The following is a 16,138-nucleotide window of genomic DNA, read 5'->3' as shown; positions in this document are numbered from 1 at the left end:
GAAGTTAAAATACAATTCATATGATCCCATAGTTGTTACAGATTTCATGCTATGATTTCCAGTGTGTCAGAAACCTCTGGAAGTTAAGAGAACTATTTAAAGTATGCACATATCCTAAACACCAAATTGGGCTGCTGGTTCCGAGAAACATGAAACAGCACTATTAAATGTTTCGTGCCTGCTTCAGTGATATTAGGTCTGAGGAGAGCTACCTAAGTGGAACTTTATTCGTGGGTTCCATTTCTTAAAAAACATGGTACTATGAACCCAAACTGCATTTTCTACACTTACCCAGTGTGACCTCTGTGGCTTTAAACTAAATGGTGCTTTGTTTGTGGTGGAATTTTGAAGTATAATGCTTATGGTTTAAAAAAAAAAAAAAAAAGATGTCTTAGTAAAGTTTTTAGTCATGCTTTTACACTGTAAAATATTAAGGAACTATACAGCACATACACATTCGCATTGTCCTGAAAAGCAGTGCATCTTTAATTTTGTATATTTACTTATGACATCTTGACTCTGGAGACTACTTTGTGTCGTCCCCCACTTTTTTCATTAAATGATTTTTTTCCTTTTACTGAAAAGAGATTTTCTCCACACATAATATATCCTAATTACAGTTGCTTTTCCCTCTGCCCCTGCTCCTTCCAGTCCCTATCGGATCCACTCCCAAGTGATAATAACAAAATAAAATATAAAACAAAAACTAACACATCAGAATTTGCCAAAGCAAACAAAAGGAACAGAGCCGGAGAGAAGGCCCACACATTCACTTCGCACACTTTGGAACCCATAAAACACTGAACTGGAAGCCATAATACACTCAAAGGACCCGTGCAGACCCACGAAGGCCCTGCATGCTACCTCAAGAAAATTACTTCAGTAAAGGTGCACACCTTTAATCCTCACATATCTGTGAGTTCAAGCATAGCCTGGTCTACAGAAAGAGTTCCAGGACAGGCAGGACTGTTATACAGAGAAACCCTGTCTCAAAACATGCCCAGCACCACAAAGTAAGTGATAAGAAGAGAATATCAGAAAACGGTGATAACTTCAGAGATTAGAATGCACTGAAAAAAATTAATGAAATCAATTGATGGAAGAGACAAAAATGTATCAGTTCTGGGAACAAAGTCATACACATGCAGCTTCAAGCAAGGTCTTAACTGTAAAGAAGTCTTATGACAGATATTCCATAAAATAACACATCTCTTCATTGACCGTGTCAGATTTAAAGTAGCCTACAGCAATATTTTCCACAAAAGAAACACTGTGACTCTTACAGAGTTGGTTGGGAAGGACTCAAGGAAATTCCTCCAGTGACTCTGAAAATCACAGAAGCCATTGTAGGGTGGCCCCAATGGGTCTATTAGCTCTCCCTAAGGTGTCCTCTTTACACTTAACAAAGATAGTATAGATGGCCAGAGAAACTTGGCAGCAAATGACAGTTGTGCCCTGTGTTCACTAACTATCTCTGAATTCTTAAATTTTTTATGGGGAGGGTTAACCCAGGGCCTAGAGAATGCTGGGACAACACTCCCTCTGAGCTGCATGCATGGCGGGCCCTGCCTTAAGTAGGTTTTACTGAGACGGTTTCTGTGTTAGGTACTGGGAGTCAGTTCCCTTGACTTCAGGCTCTGTCTTCACCCGTTGCTGCTTTACCTTTCCCACTCAGCCTGTGCTCTAGGCTGGCTGTGCTGGTGCTCTTCTTCAAACGAGTGGTTGCTGTTATTGTGGTGATTAGGTGGTGACTGACGCTCCTAACTCCTCCCATCTTTCACAGGTTTTGATAGATGTTTTCTAAAATGTGTTTTATATAATACACAGTAACATTTTTCATTCTGTAGTCAGGGTGACTATAAATTTTATGTTTTTCCTAGTTTCTTGTTACAACAACTGTACAGAGTTGTCTTTAAGCATTTAACAGATGCCAGGCAGTGATGGTGCAGGCCTTTAATCCCAGCACTTGGGAGACAGGCAGGCAGATCTCTGATTTTGAAGCCAGCGTGCTCTACAGAGCAAGTTCCAGGACAGCCCCTCTACAGAGAGAAACCCTGAGGGGTGGGTATTTCATAGCTCCATAAATTTTACAAATTTCGTTTTTATAGAAAACTCAACTGTTGGATGTGACAGACTTTGAAGATCCCCCGTGGAAGGCCTCACCCTCCCTGGGGAGCAGAGAGGATGAGATAGGGGGTCGGTGTGGGCCAGGGGAGGATGAGGAGAGGGAACTGGGGTTGACATGTAAAACAAGATTGTATCTAATTTAAATTTTTTAAAAGTGTAATTAAAAAAAAAAAAGCCAGGTGTTGGTAGCACACACCTTTGATCCCAGCTCTCTGGAGGCAGGCGAGATCTCTTCGGTTTTCAGTTATCATCTTGTGGGATCCAGGGATTAAATTCGGGTCTTCAGCTCACACAATGCAAAAATAACATATTTTTTTGTAGAATATGGGGAGGGGGGAGTCAACTTATTGCCTATCCTTCTAGTGATACATGTAGAATATACATGATCTATGTAGTATAACTCTGAGGTCAGCCTGACAAAGACAGAAACCTAGTCCCACTTGTTGGATGCTTCAGAAAAAACATCTTGACATGTCACATCCATTTTTCTTTATCTACAAAACCTAGCTAACAATTGAGCCCATTTCATAAGATTATTAAGTTGGGGCTACATGACATTAACTAAGCCTGTACTGGCACTTTGTACTTCCTGTCATTGCTTCTTCCTCAAGACCCCTCCCCACTGCACTGGCCTTGACCCCTGGTCCTCCTTCCTCCCTCGCCATCCTGAGGACTGGGATTGCAGGCATCTTTCATAGCATGCTATTACTATAGAATTTCCATGCTAAAAGTAAAATTGGGGTAATATAAATCAGGAATTAGCTGTTTGAGAAAAGAAAGAATTGACTAGAAACAGGACTAGGGGAGCATTGGGGATGTTCCAAAAATGTTACCTGTGGTTTGGGTTGTGGTATGTAGGCTTATACGGTTTATAAAATAATGAGAATGCCTTTTGTTAGTTTGTTTTTATTTTACTTATTTTTAACCTACATTGATGTGGTTGATTTCTATTTCTTCCTTGCTCCTCTTTTAGCAACTTGTAGCCATTATGGCAACTTCATCTGAAGAAGTGTTGCTGATAGTGAAGAAGGTTCGTCAGAAGAAGCAGGATGGAGCGCTGTACCTCATGGCAGAAAGAATTGCTTGGGCACCTGAAGGCAAAGACAGATTTACAATCAGCCATATGTACGCAGATATTAAATGTAAGTCATATGTACTACATCTGATGTGGAGTTTGACAGTTTTGTATTTTATATTAGAAAAATTTGCAGTGGTGATTATAAAATTTGATCATTGACTATATAGTGTGCATTGCAGATTTACATAGTGTAAACCTACGTTCATATTAAAAATTTTTTCCATGTATTCTTTGATAAGTTCCATAATATTCCATTGAATACAGTCTGGTATATAAGTGTTCTTTCTTGAAAGACAAGAGATTATTTTAGAATTTTTTTACTACAAATAGTTTCACATTATAAAACTATGTGCTCATATCTTTGACGTTTTGTGGGTAGGTTAGTAGATGATGCTAGATTGTCCCTTCACCAAAATTTTACATTTAGGCAAGTTACCTAATTTTTTTATATGGCCATTATCTGTGGAAAAAAATATATTCAACTTTATGATGGAGGAGGATGGGAAATATACAGAAAGAGCTTTTGAGGTCACAATGTGGGGGAGGGGGACTATTGGGAATCAGACCTAAGGACTCTGCCTTCTGAGTGCACGCTCTACCACCAACTTACAATCTCCTGCCCAAGAACATTCAACTGTAGAGACCAAAAGGCTAAAGTCAACATATACCTTCTTTTTCCATATTTGCAAGGATATCATGGAATTTATTCAAAATGTGTAGTATTTTACAGTTGAACACTAGTCTTAAGTATACCAGAAATTTGAAATCTTTAATTTGAAAGCAGTTTCTACAATGCTAGAATCATCTAAACTGTGTGTGTGTGGGTAGGAACCTATTGTTTCCTACATATTAGACAAGCACTCTACTACTTAGCCACAGCCATGGCCCTTACCCAAGATCTTGAATTATGAGTAAGCCCAGAAGAGTCTTAACTGTAACCATTAGTATAGATCCACTTATTTCCCTACACATAAAGAGTTTTCTCATAGATAAAAGTCTTGTGTAGATTTCAAGCACCATGGTACTTCCAAAACCAGAAAGCTACAACGTTTGTCTATTGAAATAGTTTAGAATCTTAATTTTCCAAAGAAATAATATTCAAAACAATTCCTTTTGTAACCAGGAGCTACTTGCATTAGTATTACTTAGAAGTAGGAAATAAAAGACTAGGTGGGTGGTGCAAGCCTTTAATCTAGCACTCAAGAGACAGAGACGGGCAGATCTACATGGCAAATTCCAAGCCAGCCAGGGTTACATGGTGAGACCTTGTCATGTCCCACTCCAACCCCCCCAAAAAGAAAGAAGGAAAGGAAGTAGGAAATAAGCTTGATGTCTCATATTCGTGTGTGTGTGTGTGTGTGTGTGTGTGTGTGTGTGTGTGTGTGTGTGTCCACAGTGTACAAAAAGAAAGGAATATGCCAATCTCCCATTTTTCTACAATATAAGCTATTGAGTACATACCCCTATCTAGAGCTGTATCAGAACAGTTTGCATCTTAATTTACTGATGGGAAAATGCCCATTCTAAAAGAAGCCATTGAAAGTTATAAATAATAGATTATTCATGTGAAATGAGCAGTATTTCCTATTGTAATAGAAGTTGGCTAATAAAACCAAAGGATATGAGTTAAGAGCATGTATTGCCCTTCTCAAGAACTGATATCAGCTCTCAGCACAGCAGGCAGCCTACAAGTACCTGTAGCTCCAGCTCCAGGGGGATCTGATGCTTCTGGGCTTCATGAATATGTGCACAACAGGAGCTCAAACCAGAGCAAGGATGTAGCAGTGGCTGTGTACCCTGGAGACATACGTGTATAGTGAGAATTCAGAAAATTGCAGGTGTCCTTTAAACATCTGAGTATAACTTCTCTAAATAATGTATAAATCTCTAAACCAGGTGGTGGTGGCACACACCTTTAATCCCAGCACTCAGGTGGATCTCTGTGAGTTTGAGGCCAGCCTGGTCTACAAAGCTATACAGAGAAGCCCTGTCTCGAAAAACATAAAATAATAATGATAATAATGTATACACCTCTAATGTCAGCTCTTGGAGAGCTAAGGAAGGAGAATTACAAGTTCAAGGTCTAGGCCAGCTTTGCTACATAGTGAGACTTATAATGGATGATTGTAATAGAGTCCATGAGAGCCCAGGATAAAGGGAAGTCGGATATTTATTGGGGAGTCACTCACAATTGACAAATAAGATGGAGAACTGCCAGGATCTTTGGCCCAGAAGTGCTGGATGCTTCAATGCAATCTGCAGCTACCACCCAAGAGAAGAGGAACACGCTTCTGCTCCCCCTATTGGTTTACGTGTAACACCTGAAACCATACCTTAATGGACTGGTACCCAAAGGCTGATGGTGGAATGAGTTCTCACAACAATTCCCCTTTTTGTCTAAATAAGAGGGTTCTAAATGTAATACAAAACTATTTACAAAAACAACACATACCAAGGGCTGGAGACATGGCTCAGACAGGCATACTGGCTGCTCTTCCAGAGGTCCTGAGTCCCAGTTTCTAGTGGCTCACAACCATCTGTAGTGAGATCGGGTGCCCTCTTCTGGTAAAAGGTGTGCATGCAGATAGAGCGTGGAATGAATGAATGGATAGATCTTTAAGAGAAAAAAAGAACAAATATGAATGAATATTAGTCAAGAGAAAGATAAGGTTAAAAAAAACATACACACACAAAATTAGAATTACAAGCAACAACATAATCAAGCAAGAAACACTAAATATCCAGGCTATGTAATTTGCAAATAAAAAAGGTTATTCCAACAACTGTTCTATCCTAAGGAGTCTAAGTCTTATACCTAAAATGTCTTAGCTAAGATATGAAAGATAGTAACTGAGACTATCTAGTCTTCAACCCCATCAAAGACATGAGAAGGAAAATAATATTACCTGAGTAAGCAGGAAGTACAAGCAGGCAACTTCCAAAAAGTGCAAAATTTGGCAGCGACTGCTGGCTACCTGGAAAGTCAGCCAAGGTCTCACAGAAACAGAGGGCAACCAACTTTGACTAAGGCCTAGACTATCTGACAAACCATTGCCAGAAGCAGGAAGATTCGAAGGACTGACCTACTCTGTCTTGGCAAGGTTTTGTATCATGCTTGTTCAGTTTGAACATTATGCCTACTGTCAGCAGTTGAAACAAGGGCAGTTCTTTGCTCAATAGGCCATTTATGCAGAGAAGAAAACAAACTCCAAATGGAGTGTCTCCAGTGCCCAGCATTGTCTTGGGAATAGCTTGGTGCTGCCAAGAGCTAGTGTCATGTCAGTGGAGTTCCAAATTATCAAAACATTGAAATGCTATATTCTCTAGGTCTTTGAAGTATTTTAAGATCATAACTGTTTAGAATACATCTGTGTGCAACTAGAGAACCTGACTAATTTAGCTGGGTATGAAGAGCATAGGTGATTACAGCCTATAATTCCTAATACCTGTATAGCTTAAGGATAACGGTTTCACATATAAAATATGTGCAGCAGTGAGAACATTGACCTCAAATTGTAACAATATATATGTAAATGTCTTGATCAGAGACAGAAATCTATAGTGATATATTATTAAAATATTTTAAAATTGTATTAATATATAAAATATCTTAAGCATATGTAGAAATATACATAAAATATGACATAAATAATTTTCATGTTAGTGTGTAAAAAACATTGTAAACAGAAAGGAACATACACAAATGACAAATATAATTTGAAGTTGGCATCAGTATACAAGAATCTGAAATGAATGTAAATTGTCTATAACTAATAATTGCTAAAATAATTCACAAGTAGATACACTGATCTACCTATTATCCCTTCCATCCATTCCTTTTTCTTTTCGAAAAGATATTCCTGAAACTAAGCTTCACATTCCACCCCCAACCATATTACAACTTACAACCCTTAACAGGTGACAGTTGTCCATAACCTTGAAAAAAAACAAAAAACAAAAAACAAAAAACCAGCAACCCAAATGTTTAGAGAGGGGACATTGTTTTCTTAGAGTTACTTCCAAGTGTCTTGGAGACAGTGTTTTCTGTACTGGTTCCTGTAAAAAAGAAAAAAGAAAAAAAAAAAAAAAAACTAAACATGGTTAAGTCTCAAGAGGACTAGCTGTAACATTTGTAGTTAGTCTCTGATTATCGAGTAAGGCTTATCTGAAGTTCTTATCTGAAGCTCTGGCCAGAGTGTTGTAACGTGGACCATCTTAGCTAACTAATTTGGAATTGTGCTGAGCAGTTTTGGTCCAAAGCCAATCCTTGAGTTGTGGTTATCAGCTATAAGGCATCTCAGTGAAACAGTGGAATCGTCGTTATGGGGCTCCATCTTCTTTCTGTGAACTTGAGAGATTGCTGTCAGGAAATTTTACCATTCTCTCTGGAAAACTTAAGCATTATTTATATCAAAATGGAAAGTTTAAATTTTTATAGTTATGTATCCAAAGAAAGGTACCGATAAAGATGGAAATAAATATGGGGAGAAGCAGGATTTTGGTGAGAAACAAGGTTATGACACTCATAGTCTAGGCCAGCTTGGACTACAAAGTGAGATACATTCTGCCTGTGTGTCTGTGTGTGTGTGTCTCCCCGGGCCCCATACACAGCCATTTGAGAATCTGTTCTGTAAACGTGAGAACCCTGTGCAGTTTGCCACATTGCCATGAGTTGCCTATTTAGTGGGACAAAGCCCTCCATCTCTGATCCCTCTTTGAGAAAGGAAAAGCACTGTTGCCATGACAGCCATTTGTTAAGAACATAGATTCTGAGGCTAGAGAGACGACTCAGATGTTAAAGAAGAGTACTTGCTGTTCTTGCAGAAGACCCCCATGCCAGCTCCCTACCATCTGTAACTCCAATTCTGGGCTGGAATGCAACACCCTCTTCTGGCTTCTGCGGAAGAGACCATACACATGGTGCACATAATACATAGGAAAAAGAAGGAGCAAAGGCTCTGCTATATACATTTATTTAAGCACTTTCACACTTCATACGATGGTGTTGGTAATGGGGATGGGGTGGTGATGAGGAGGAAAATCTTGGACTAGGAATGTAGCTCAGTAGGTAGGGTGCTTGTGTAGCCCTGAGTTTGGTTGCCGACACTACATAAACCCAGTATGGCAGCACATCCTGTATCCTAGCACATAGTAGGGAGATGAAAGATCAAAAGATCAAAGTCATCTTTAGCTACAAATAGAGTTTGAGAACAGCCTGGGCTGTAGGAGGCCCTACGTCCAAAGAAAAAGGCCCACTGATTATGGGTTCTGGCCTCTTCCATGTACCACAGAGGGGTTACATCAAATGTTCTCAATACCTGTGTGCTTGGGATTTATTTAGAGACAGGTAAGTTTTTGCATTGCTGAGAATCAAACACAAGATCCTCATAGGAGATGAGCAAGAGTCCCAACTGCTACCGCCTCCCAGGTTGTTCCTTAATCATTCATGTTGTTTCTTTTTCTCCTATTAAAACACCTTTTGGCAGTGTCGTGTGTGTACAATGTGTTCGGGTTGTTTTCATTCCATTCTCGCTCACTCGCTTTTGTGGCTGCCTCCTACATCCTAAGCTCTTCTCTCAGGCTTGGTGTTATAGCCCAGGAAGACTGTCCTGCCTCCAACTCCAAAGTGCTAGGATGTCTGAGTACCTTGTCTAATTAGCTTCATGCTTCTTTTAGGCCAGAAAATCAGTCCAGAAGGAAAAGCTAAAATTCAACTTCAGCTCGTCCTGCATGCGGGAGACACAACAAACTTCCATTTTTCCAACGAAAGCACAGCGGTGAAAGAGCGGGATGCGGTGAAGGACCTCCTCCAGCAGCTGCTGCCCAAGTTCAAGCGGAAAGCCAACAAAGAACTGGAGGAGAAGAACAGGTGCGGGTGGAGGGGCTGTGCCGCCTCTCCCCTGCCCTCACCTCTCCCCTGCCCTCGCCTCTCCCCAGCCCTCGCCTCTCCCCTACCTCTCCTCTCCTCTCCCCTGCCCTCGCCTCTCCCCTGCCCTCGCCTCTCCCCTACCTCTCCTCTCCTCTCCCCTGCCCTCGCCTCTCCCCTACCTCTCCTCGCCTCTCCCCAGCCCTCGCCTACCTCTCCTCTCCTCGCCTCTCCCCTGCCCTCGCCTACCTCGCCTCTCCTCTCCCCTGCCTCTCCCCTACCTCTCCTCGCCTCTCCCCTGCCTCTGCACGCAGCCCCAATGCCTGCATCAGGCCTGCCTTTGATTAGGAGACCTGACAGGACAAAACACTGGCTCCCTGCTCTCTCTCCAGCTCTTACTATAGAAAGGTGCTAACTGTGACAAGTGTCTGTGAATAAAAATCCTGAAATCCCTGTACAGTGGGGTTTCAACTCGTGGGTCCCCCATACAGAGGGTACTTTTCCCTGTGTACCCTGGTCTGTGTTTACCCCCCAATGAAAACTTTTATTCAATTATTTTTAAGAAATAATTTAAAAGTCGATATTGTGAAAGATTGAGATAGAAAAGCTATAGAATTTTCTGGTACAAAAAATTATTTCATTTCTATCTGTCTCGGTTATTGGTCCTTGTAGGTCCTTATTGTCAAAGTGATGAATGGGCACTGGGAGCTCTGCTGTCCCTTGTCCTCTTATGGGTGGGAGAATAGAGGACTGTTCACATACAGAGTGGACTTTGTGTTGCAGATATGTGTAAGACCAATTCTTTGTCTTAGAAAAGTTAGTCTGCTTCTTCATACTCCCTTCCTTCCCTTTATTCGTACTTCATTTATTGCTCTAAAAATGAAAGTATTCGTGTAACTATCGCAGAAGTTTACTTACATTTACTGTCTCTGTCACCAGAATGCTCCAAGAAGATCCTGTTTTATTCCAGCTCTATAAAGACCTTGTTATGAGCCAAGTGATAAGTGCTGAGGAATTCTGGGCCAATCGTTTACATGTGAATGCAACAGATAGTTCCGCATCCAGTCACAAGCAGGATGTTGGCATTTCTGCAGCGTTTCTGGTATGTGACCTTTCTAGATCTCTGAAGGGAAAAGTAGGAAAACTTGAGTAGTTTTATAATAGGGACATGTAGGGCTTAGAGGAGCATATTTGTAATCCCAGCACTTAGGAGATAGAAACAGGAGGGTCAGTGGTTCAAGGCCAGTCTCGGTATCTAATTATTTTTCTATGGCTGTAATAAAACACTATGACCAAAGCAGCTTATAAAAGAGTTAAATTGAGCAAAGGTATGGGGCAGCAGACTGTACAACAGTGGCTGAAAGGCAGGGGGATTGGTGTGAGATTTTTGAAACTTCAAAGCCCACCCACAGCAAGGCCGTATCTTCTAATCTTCCCCAAACAGCTAACTAGGAACCAAGTATGCAGATGCCTGAGACTTATGAAGTGTCTCATTCAGACCACCACTCAGCTATGTGAGAACATGTCTAAAACAAATCAGAAGCCCTCTGGGTTTGGAGTGTGTGCATAAACACAGGCACATGTGTGCCGTGGTGTGCGTATGGAAGTCAGAGGATAGCTTTAGGTGTTTGTCCTTGACTTCTGCTTTGCTTAAGCAAAGTCTCCTTTGGGTTTCTCCTGCTCCACCTTCCATTTTCTTACAGCAGTGCAGGAATGACACACTTCCTGTAGCAGCCAGCTTATTTAATTAGGTTCTAGGCACTGATACCCAATCTTCCTATGCTTTACCCACTGAGTCACCGTCTTCCCAAGCCCAAACAAAAAAAAAAAAAAAGCCATTTCTCTTGAAAATTTTGGCATTTTCTTTGCAGTAAGTTAGTGAAGCTTTTGTTCTTTTCTGGTATAGTGGCACACACCTTTAATCCCAGCACTCACAAGGCAGCGGGCGGGTAGATCTCTGAGAGCTCAAGGAAGCCTGGTCTATATAGTGAGTTCCAGAGCACCTACCTCCTGAAACCCGGTCTCAAAAAGGAGGAAAAATTGTTGTCAATAGTAGTCTTCTAAAATAGTCTTTTAAATGCAAATAGTGTTTAGGCTGAGATAAGATCTTGCTGTATAGCCTTGGCTGGCCTCAAACTTGGAGCCATCTTCCTGCTTTGCTTCCAGAGAAGTAAGATTATAGCTCTGTGCCACATCCAGCCCTCATACTTTTATAAAATGATTGCTGCGTTTTACTCACAATACAGTTAAATGTAGAGACTGCAATTGTTTAGGAGAAAATACAACTATAAAACGTTTAATAGAAAAATTGGGACTGCCTTATCTTTTCAATTAGGAAATAAGTTTTTTTAATAGGAAAAGAATAAGAGCATTGTTTACTCATTCTCAAAAATTTGAATAGGAGGCCAGGAATGATAGTGGGCATCTGTGATCCCTGAACTCGGGAAGAAAAGGCAGAAGGATCTTGCATTCAAGGCCATCCCGTGCTCCCATAGAATCTCTGTCTCAACAGACAAACTAAACACTATGAGTAGCTCTTCCATATATTCAGTATGTTTCTGGGTGATTAGCAGTAAGTCAGATTCATAAACCCATTCCTAAGGAAGCCAGTTTGCCAGTGTCTGTTAACTACTAGCCAAGGTTCGCAGAAGTTTTGGCAACTATATGAGTTCTGTTTGAAAGCAGCAATTGATCTCTGATTTTGGCCGCTCTTGAACGTGTCTATTTAGCCAACTTGGACTTGAAAAGCATCTGGTAAGCAAGTCCAGGCTTCTTTGAGCCCTTTCTTTATGTATAGGGTTGGGGTATGGGGCTTGCTTTATCTTCAGTTTGCTCAGAAAGTCTGTTTGACCTCTGTATTATCCATTGGGAGCTTAGACATACTCCACAAATGTCTAACAAATGTATGTAAGTACATATATTTGTGATCTTTGTTTTAGGCTGATGTCCGGCCCCAAACAGATGGCTGTAATGGTTTGAGATATAATTTAACCTCTGATATCATTGAATCTATATTTAGAACCTATCCAGCAGGTAAGAAGAATCAGTTACTGATTTTTAACTTTAGATGATTAAAGGGATTGTTTGGGTGAATTCTATTTGTAGCCGTGAAAAGCCTCTTTTCCTGATTAAATACAACAGCGTGTGTAGTGTCTTTCCCAGTCCCTGACATGGTAGATGCTAAGGGTTCAGTAATTGATTCTGTCTCAGTGCAGTTATTAGTTCCTGCACGTGATGATTGTCATTCTTCCTATCAGTGGCTCTTCAGCACTCAGCACAGCCAGAATAAAATGGATGCTGCAGATTCCAGGAGCTGTTCTGCCCGACTCTAAGCTCACCTCACCTCTCATTGTGTCTTCAGAGTAACCTCCCCCCACCACCACCCATACCCTGACCTCAGCCCTGAGGGCTGGTGATGTGCAGCCAAGCGTGAGGAGGGCTGGTGATGTGCAGCCAAGAGTGAGGAGGGCTGGTGATGTGCAGCCAAGAGTGAGGGCCACAGCTTGCTCGTTCTCCGATCTCTCCTTAACCGATGCTCTTGTCTCACTTGCTCAGCAATGCCAGCTTGCCACCTCTAGGGCAATGGTTCTCAACCCTCTTCACACTTAGCGCCTCATGGAATTATTCCATTGCTACTTTATAAATTTCGCTACTATTGTGAATTATAATTAAATACCTGATGTGCAGCCACCAAAGCAGTCTAAACTCACAAGTTGGGGACCAGTGTTATAGAATATCAGCACAGATTGTAGTGCTTCCTATTCTTTTGGTTTTTCTGGTTTTTTTTTTTTTTTTTTTCAAGACAGCATTTCTCTGTGTAGCTTTGTAGCCTGTCCTAGAACTTGCTCTGTAGACCAGGCTGGCCTCGAACTCACAGAGATCCACCTGCCTCTGCCTCCCAAGTGCTGGGATTAAAGGTGTGGGCCACAGACGCCCAGCTGTGTTTCCTATTCTAAGGTCCTTTCTGTATGCAGTTAATCATCATAAATATTGTGTGAAGTGGGTACTGTTAATACTGTTCTAACAAGGAACTGAGGTACAAAGAATGGCAGGCCTAATGCCTCTCAACACTAATCACTAAACTGGAAGCTTCTAGGAAAGCTGAGTTGGAGGTGCCATGAGTAATAAAAATTTCCATTCTCCTACTAACTAACACTGCCTTATTAGTGAGGTCTGATTTCCAGGTTTGCTACCAAAAAAAATCTTCACAGTGTGTAGATGATGTCTATTGTTTGTAAAAATTCATAGAAGGTACCTCACCTAAATCTGTTAACATTTTATTCCATACTTATAATCCTATAGTACATGAGTATCATGAGACCTTTTAGTCTTTATCCAGTTCCTAATTTGGAAGGGTCTTAAGAACTAATTAGGTATCTAATGTGAGCTTTTTCTCCCCACAGTAAAAATGAAATATGCAGAAACCGTACCACACAACATGACAGAGAAGGAGTTCTGGACACGATTTTTCCAGTCCCATTATTTTCACAGGGACCGACTAAACACAGGATCAAAGGATCTCTTTGCAGAATGTGCCAAAATAGACGAAAAGGGTAAGTATCTCCTTGGCACCCTGGCATTCTTGACTATTAGAACTATTAATAAAAATTTTTAAATATTTCTGAGAAAGGTGAACTTTGAACCTGTGCTTTCATTGATTTTTCTAGGATTAAAAACAATGGTTTCATTAGGAGTAAAAAACCCAATGCTAGATTTGACAGCTTTGGAAGATAAACCATTAGATGAGGTAAGAAGTAATAATAACCTTTTCTTGCTTTTCAATATTGTTTATGTTTTAAGTATGCCCAAACTTGGATTATCCACTTGTAATGTCCTAAATAAAAAGAATACTGTTAACTTGTCAAAAGTGCTTTTCAGTATGCAACAAGCCCTGGGTTTGAGTCCCCATACTTTTAAAGGGGGGTGAGGACTTTGTTTTTTGGTACTGCTGTTTGCCATTAAAATTGTCTTAGAATAGGAATGAGTTGACTCAGTACAGGAAAGTGCTTGCTTCACAACCCTGACCACCTGAGTTTGAGCCCCAGAGCCCACAGTGGGAGGAGAGAACCAACTCCCAAAAGTTGTCCTGAGACCTCCACTTGAGTGCCCACGTTCACACACGTACGACATACACACATGCCCTAGAGAGCTGAGTATCTCTGTGAGTTGCTCAACCTTTTTAGAAATGGTTTTTGAACTTCTTATGAACCGTTCTCCAGACACTGGGCTCACTCCTTTGTTCTAGTAAACAAGCATACATCTGTTTGATTCTCTGCCAGCCTCTACTTGTATTAACCTTTACCGGCTATGATCCAAGGCCTCCTGCTCATTTCTTTGAATACTAATTACGTAATGATGAATCCTATATAGCCCTCATATAACTCCCAAGGTCCCAACTCATTTACCCAACTGTAAGATTGGTACTTACTACTGATATTTCCTTCTTTTTATGAGAAAAAAAAAATTTTTTTTTTTTTGTTTTTGTTTGCCTGCCTGCTTGTCTGAACGGGTGCCGTGTGTATGCGTGTGCCCATGAATGCCAAAAGAGAGCAGACGCCCTAGAGCTAAAGTGACAGACAGCTGTGAGTTGCTGTGTGGATGCTGGGAACTGGGCTGTTGCCCTTGCAGTGCGCTTAACCACTGAGCAACCTCTCTAGTCCCTCTACTTAGATAGTTCACATGCAGGGTGAAACCAGCATTTGATGACACTCGTGAGTCTGTTCTTGGCCCTTCCATATTCTCTTTAAAAAGCATTAACGTGTTCTTAGGTGGTGATCCTGAACCACCTCACCTCCAATAGTGTTGATGATGCTGCCTCATAGCTTCTTTATTTCCTGACATTAATGAAATGCAATTCACCAAATAATGACAAAAAATTTATACCTTGTGCTAAGGAAGGCCACTGAACAATAGTACGCAGACTCATGACAACTACACTTTGCTGAGAGCAGATTGATTGGCAATTGTCAAATGAAAAAAGTATTGTCTTTCTTGAAGATGAAATTGTGAAGGAAACAGGAAGGGTGGTATGGGTAACTGCCAGGGCTGGAGGTGGCTATTCTTAGACCTGGGAAAGCTGATCACATGCTTCAACTAACAATTGGAAAATATAATAAGACCAGAAGCTGAACCTGTATCTTCTTGTTTGTTCATTTGAACATGTGTATATATATATTCTACATGCGTGTACAGGGACAGGCACAACCTCAATTATTGTTCCTTGGCTTCTATCTACTTTTCATTCTGTTTCTTTAGACAACTGTGTGCATGGGAATGATGAATTTTAGTCATGTTCACCTCCAACACCCACTGACGTTCCCCCTCCTGCTGGAACCCTTCCCAATAAGAAATCCTTCTACTTTCGTGTCTTTTGTATATGGTGACCCCGAGTTTTGTCACGGTTTCTTTCGTGAAGGTGGTAGTTTATTTACTGGAGTATGGGCAGCTTATCAGCAACTATGCTAATAAAAAATTAACACTTCTTTCCCCAGAGGCATTTAACTGTCAATAGTCATGGGTTCATCCCCCTCCCGTGATGAAATGCGGGTCTTGTGCAGTAGCCAAATGAGCGCAATGGTGGCTTCATATCCAGATGTCTTTTTGCAGCATGCCTCTCCATCCTCCAGCTCTCTATCCTTTGTGCCTTTCTTCACAATGTTCCCTGAGCCTTAGAGGATGACCTATTTCAGGCAGGCTGCCATCCCTATTTTCAGCCCTTTGACCTCATGACCACCACCCATTACAGTGAGAAGCTTCTGCATATGTGTATGTAAGAAAATTAATGAAGGAAGGTTATAAATTTGGAAGAGAGCAAGAAGGAATATATGGGAGACTTGGAGGGTTAAAAAGGGAAGGGGAAATGGTGTAATTATATTGTAATCTCAAAAAGCGTGTGTGTGTGTGTGTGTGTGTGTGTGTGTTTTATATATTTTTTTTCTTTAAATTTTTTTGTTTTGTTGTTTTGGTTTTTTTGTTTAGTTTTTTTGTTGTTGTTTTTGTTTGTTTGTTTTTTTTGGGGGGAGACAAGATTTCTCAGTAGGCCAAGCTGGCCTTGAACTTAAGTATCC

At 40.9% G+C, this 16,138-nt stretch overlaps 1 protein-coding gene across 1 annotated transcript in view; it reads left to right on the top strand.

Moving 5' to 3' along the window:
- The window catches only part of Gtf2h1 (general transcription factor IIH subunit 1), a 28,582-nt gene that overhangs the window by 3,438 nt on the left and 9,006 nt on the right, over positions 1-16,138 (top strand). The window contains exons 2-7 of the mRNA XM_051174128.1: positions 3,101-3,269; positions 8,882-9,074; positions 10,011-10,173; positions 12,011-12,104; positions 13,475-13,624; positions 13,739-13,818. Coding sequence (XP_051030085.1) covers positions 3,116-3,269; positions 8,882-9,074; positions 10,011-10,173; positions 12,011-12,104; positions 13,475-13,624; positions 13,739-13,818 — 834 coding nt within the window. The 5' untranslated portion in view covers positions 3,101-3,115. The remainder of the gene's footprint in view (positions 1-3,100; positions 3,270-8,881; positions 9,075-10,010; positions 10,174-12,010; positions 12,105-13,474; positions 13,625-13,738; positions 13,819-16,138) is intronic.

Source organism: Phodopus roborovskii, unplaced genomic scaffold (genome assembly GCF_943737965.1).
Source record: "Phodopus roborovskii unplaced genomic scaffold, PHOROB, whole genome shotgun sequence".
Classification (NCBI taxonomy): domain Eukaryota; kingdom Metazoa; phylum Chordata; class Mammalia; order Rodentia; family Cricetidae; genus Phodopus; species Phodopus roborovskii.
This window is presented reverse-complemented; position numbering and strand designations above follow the sequence as displayed.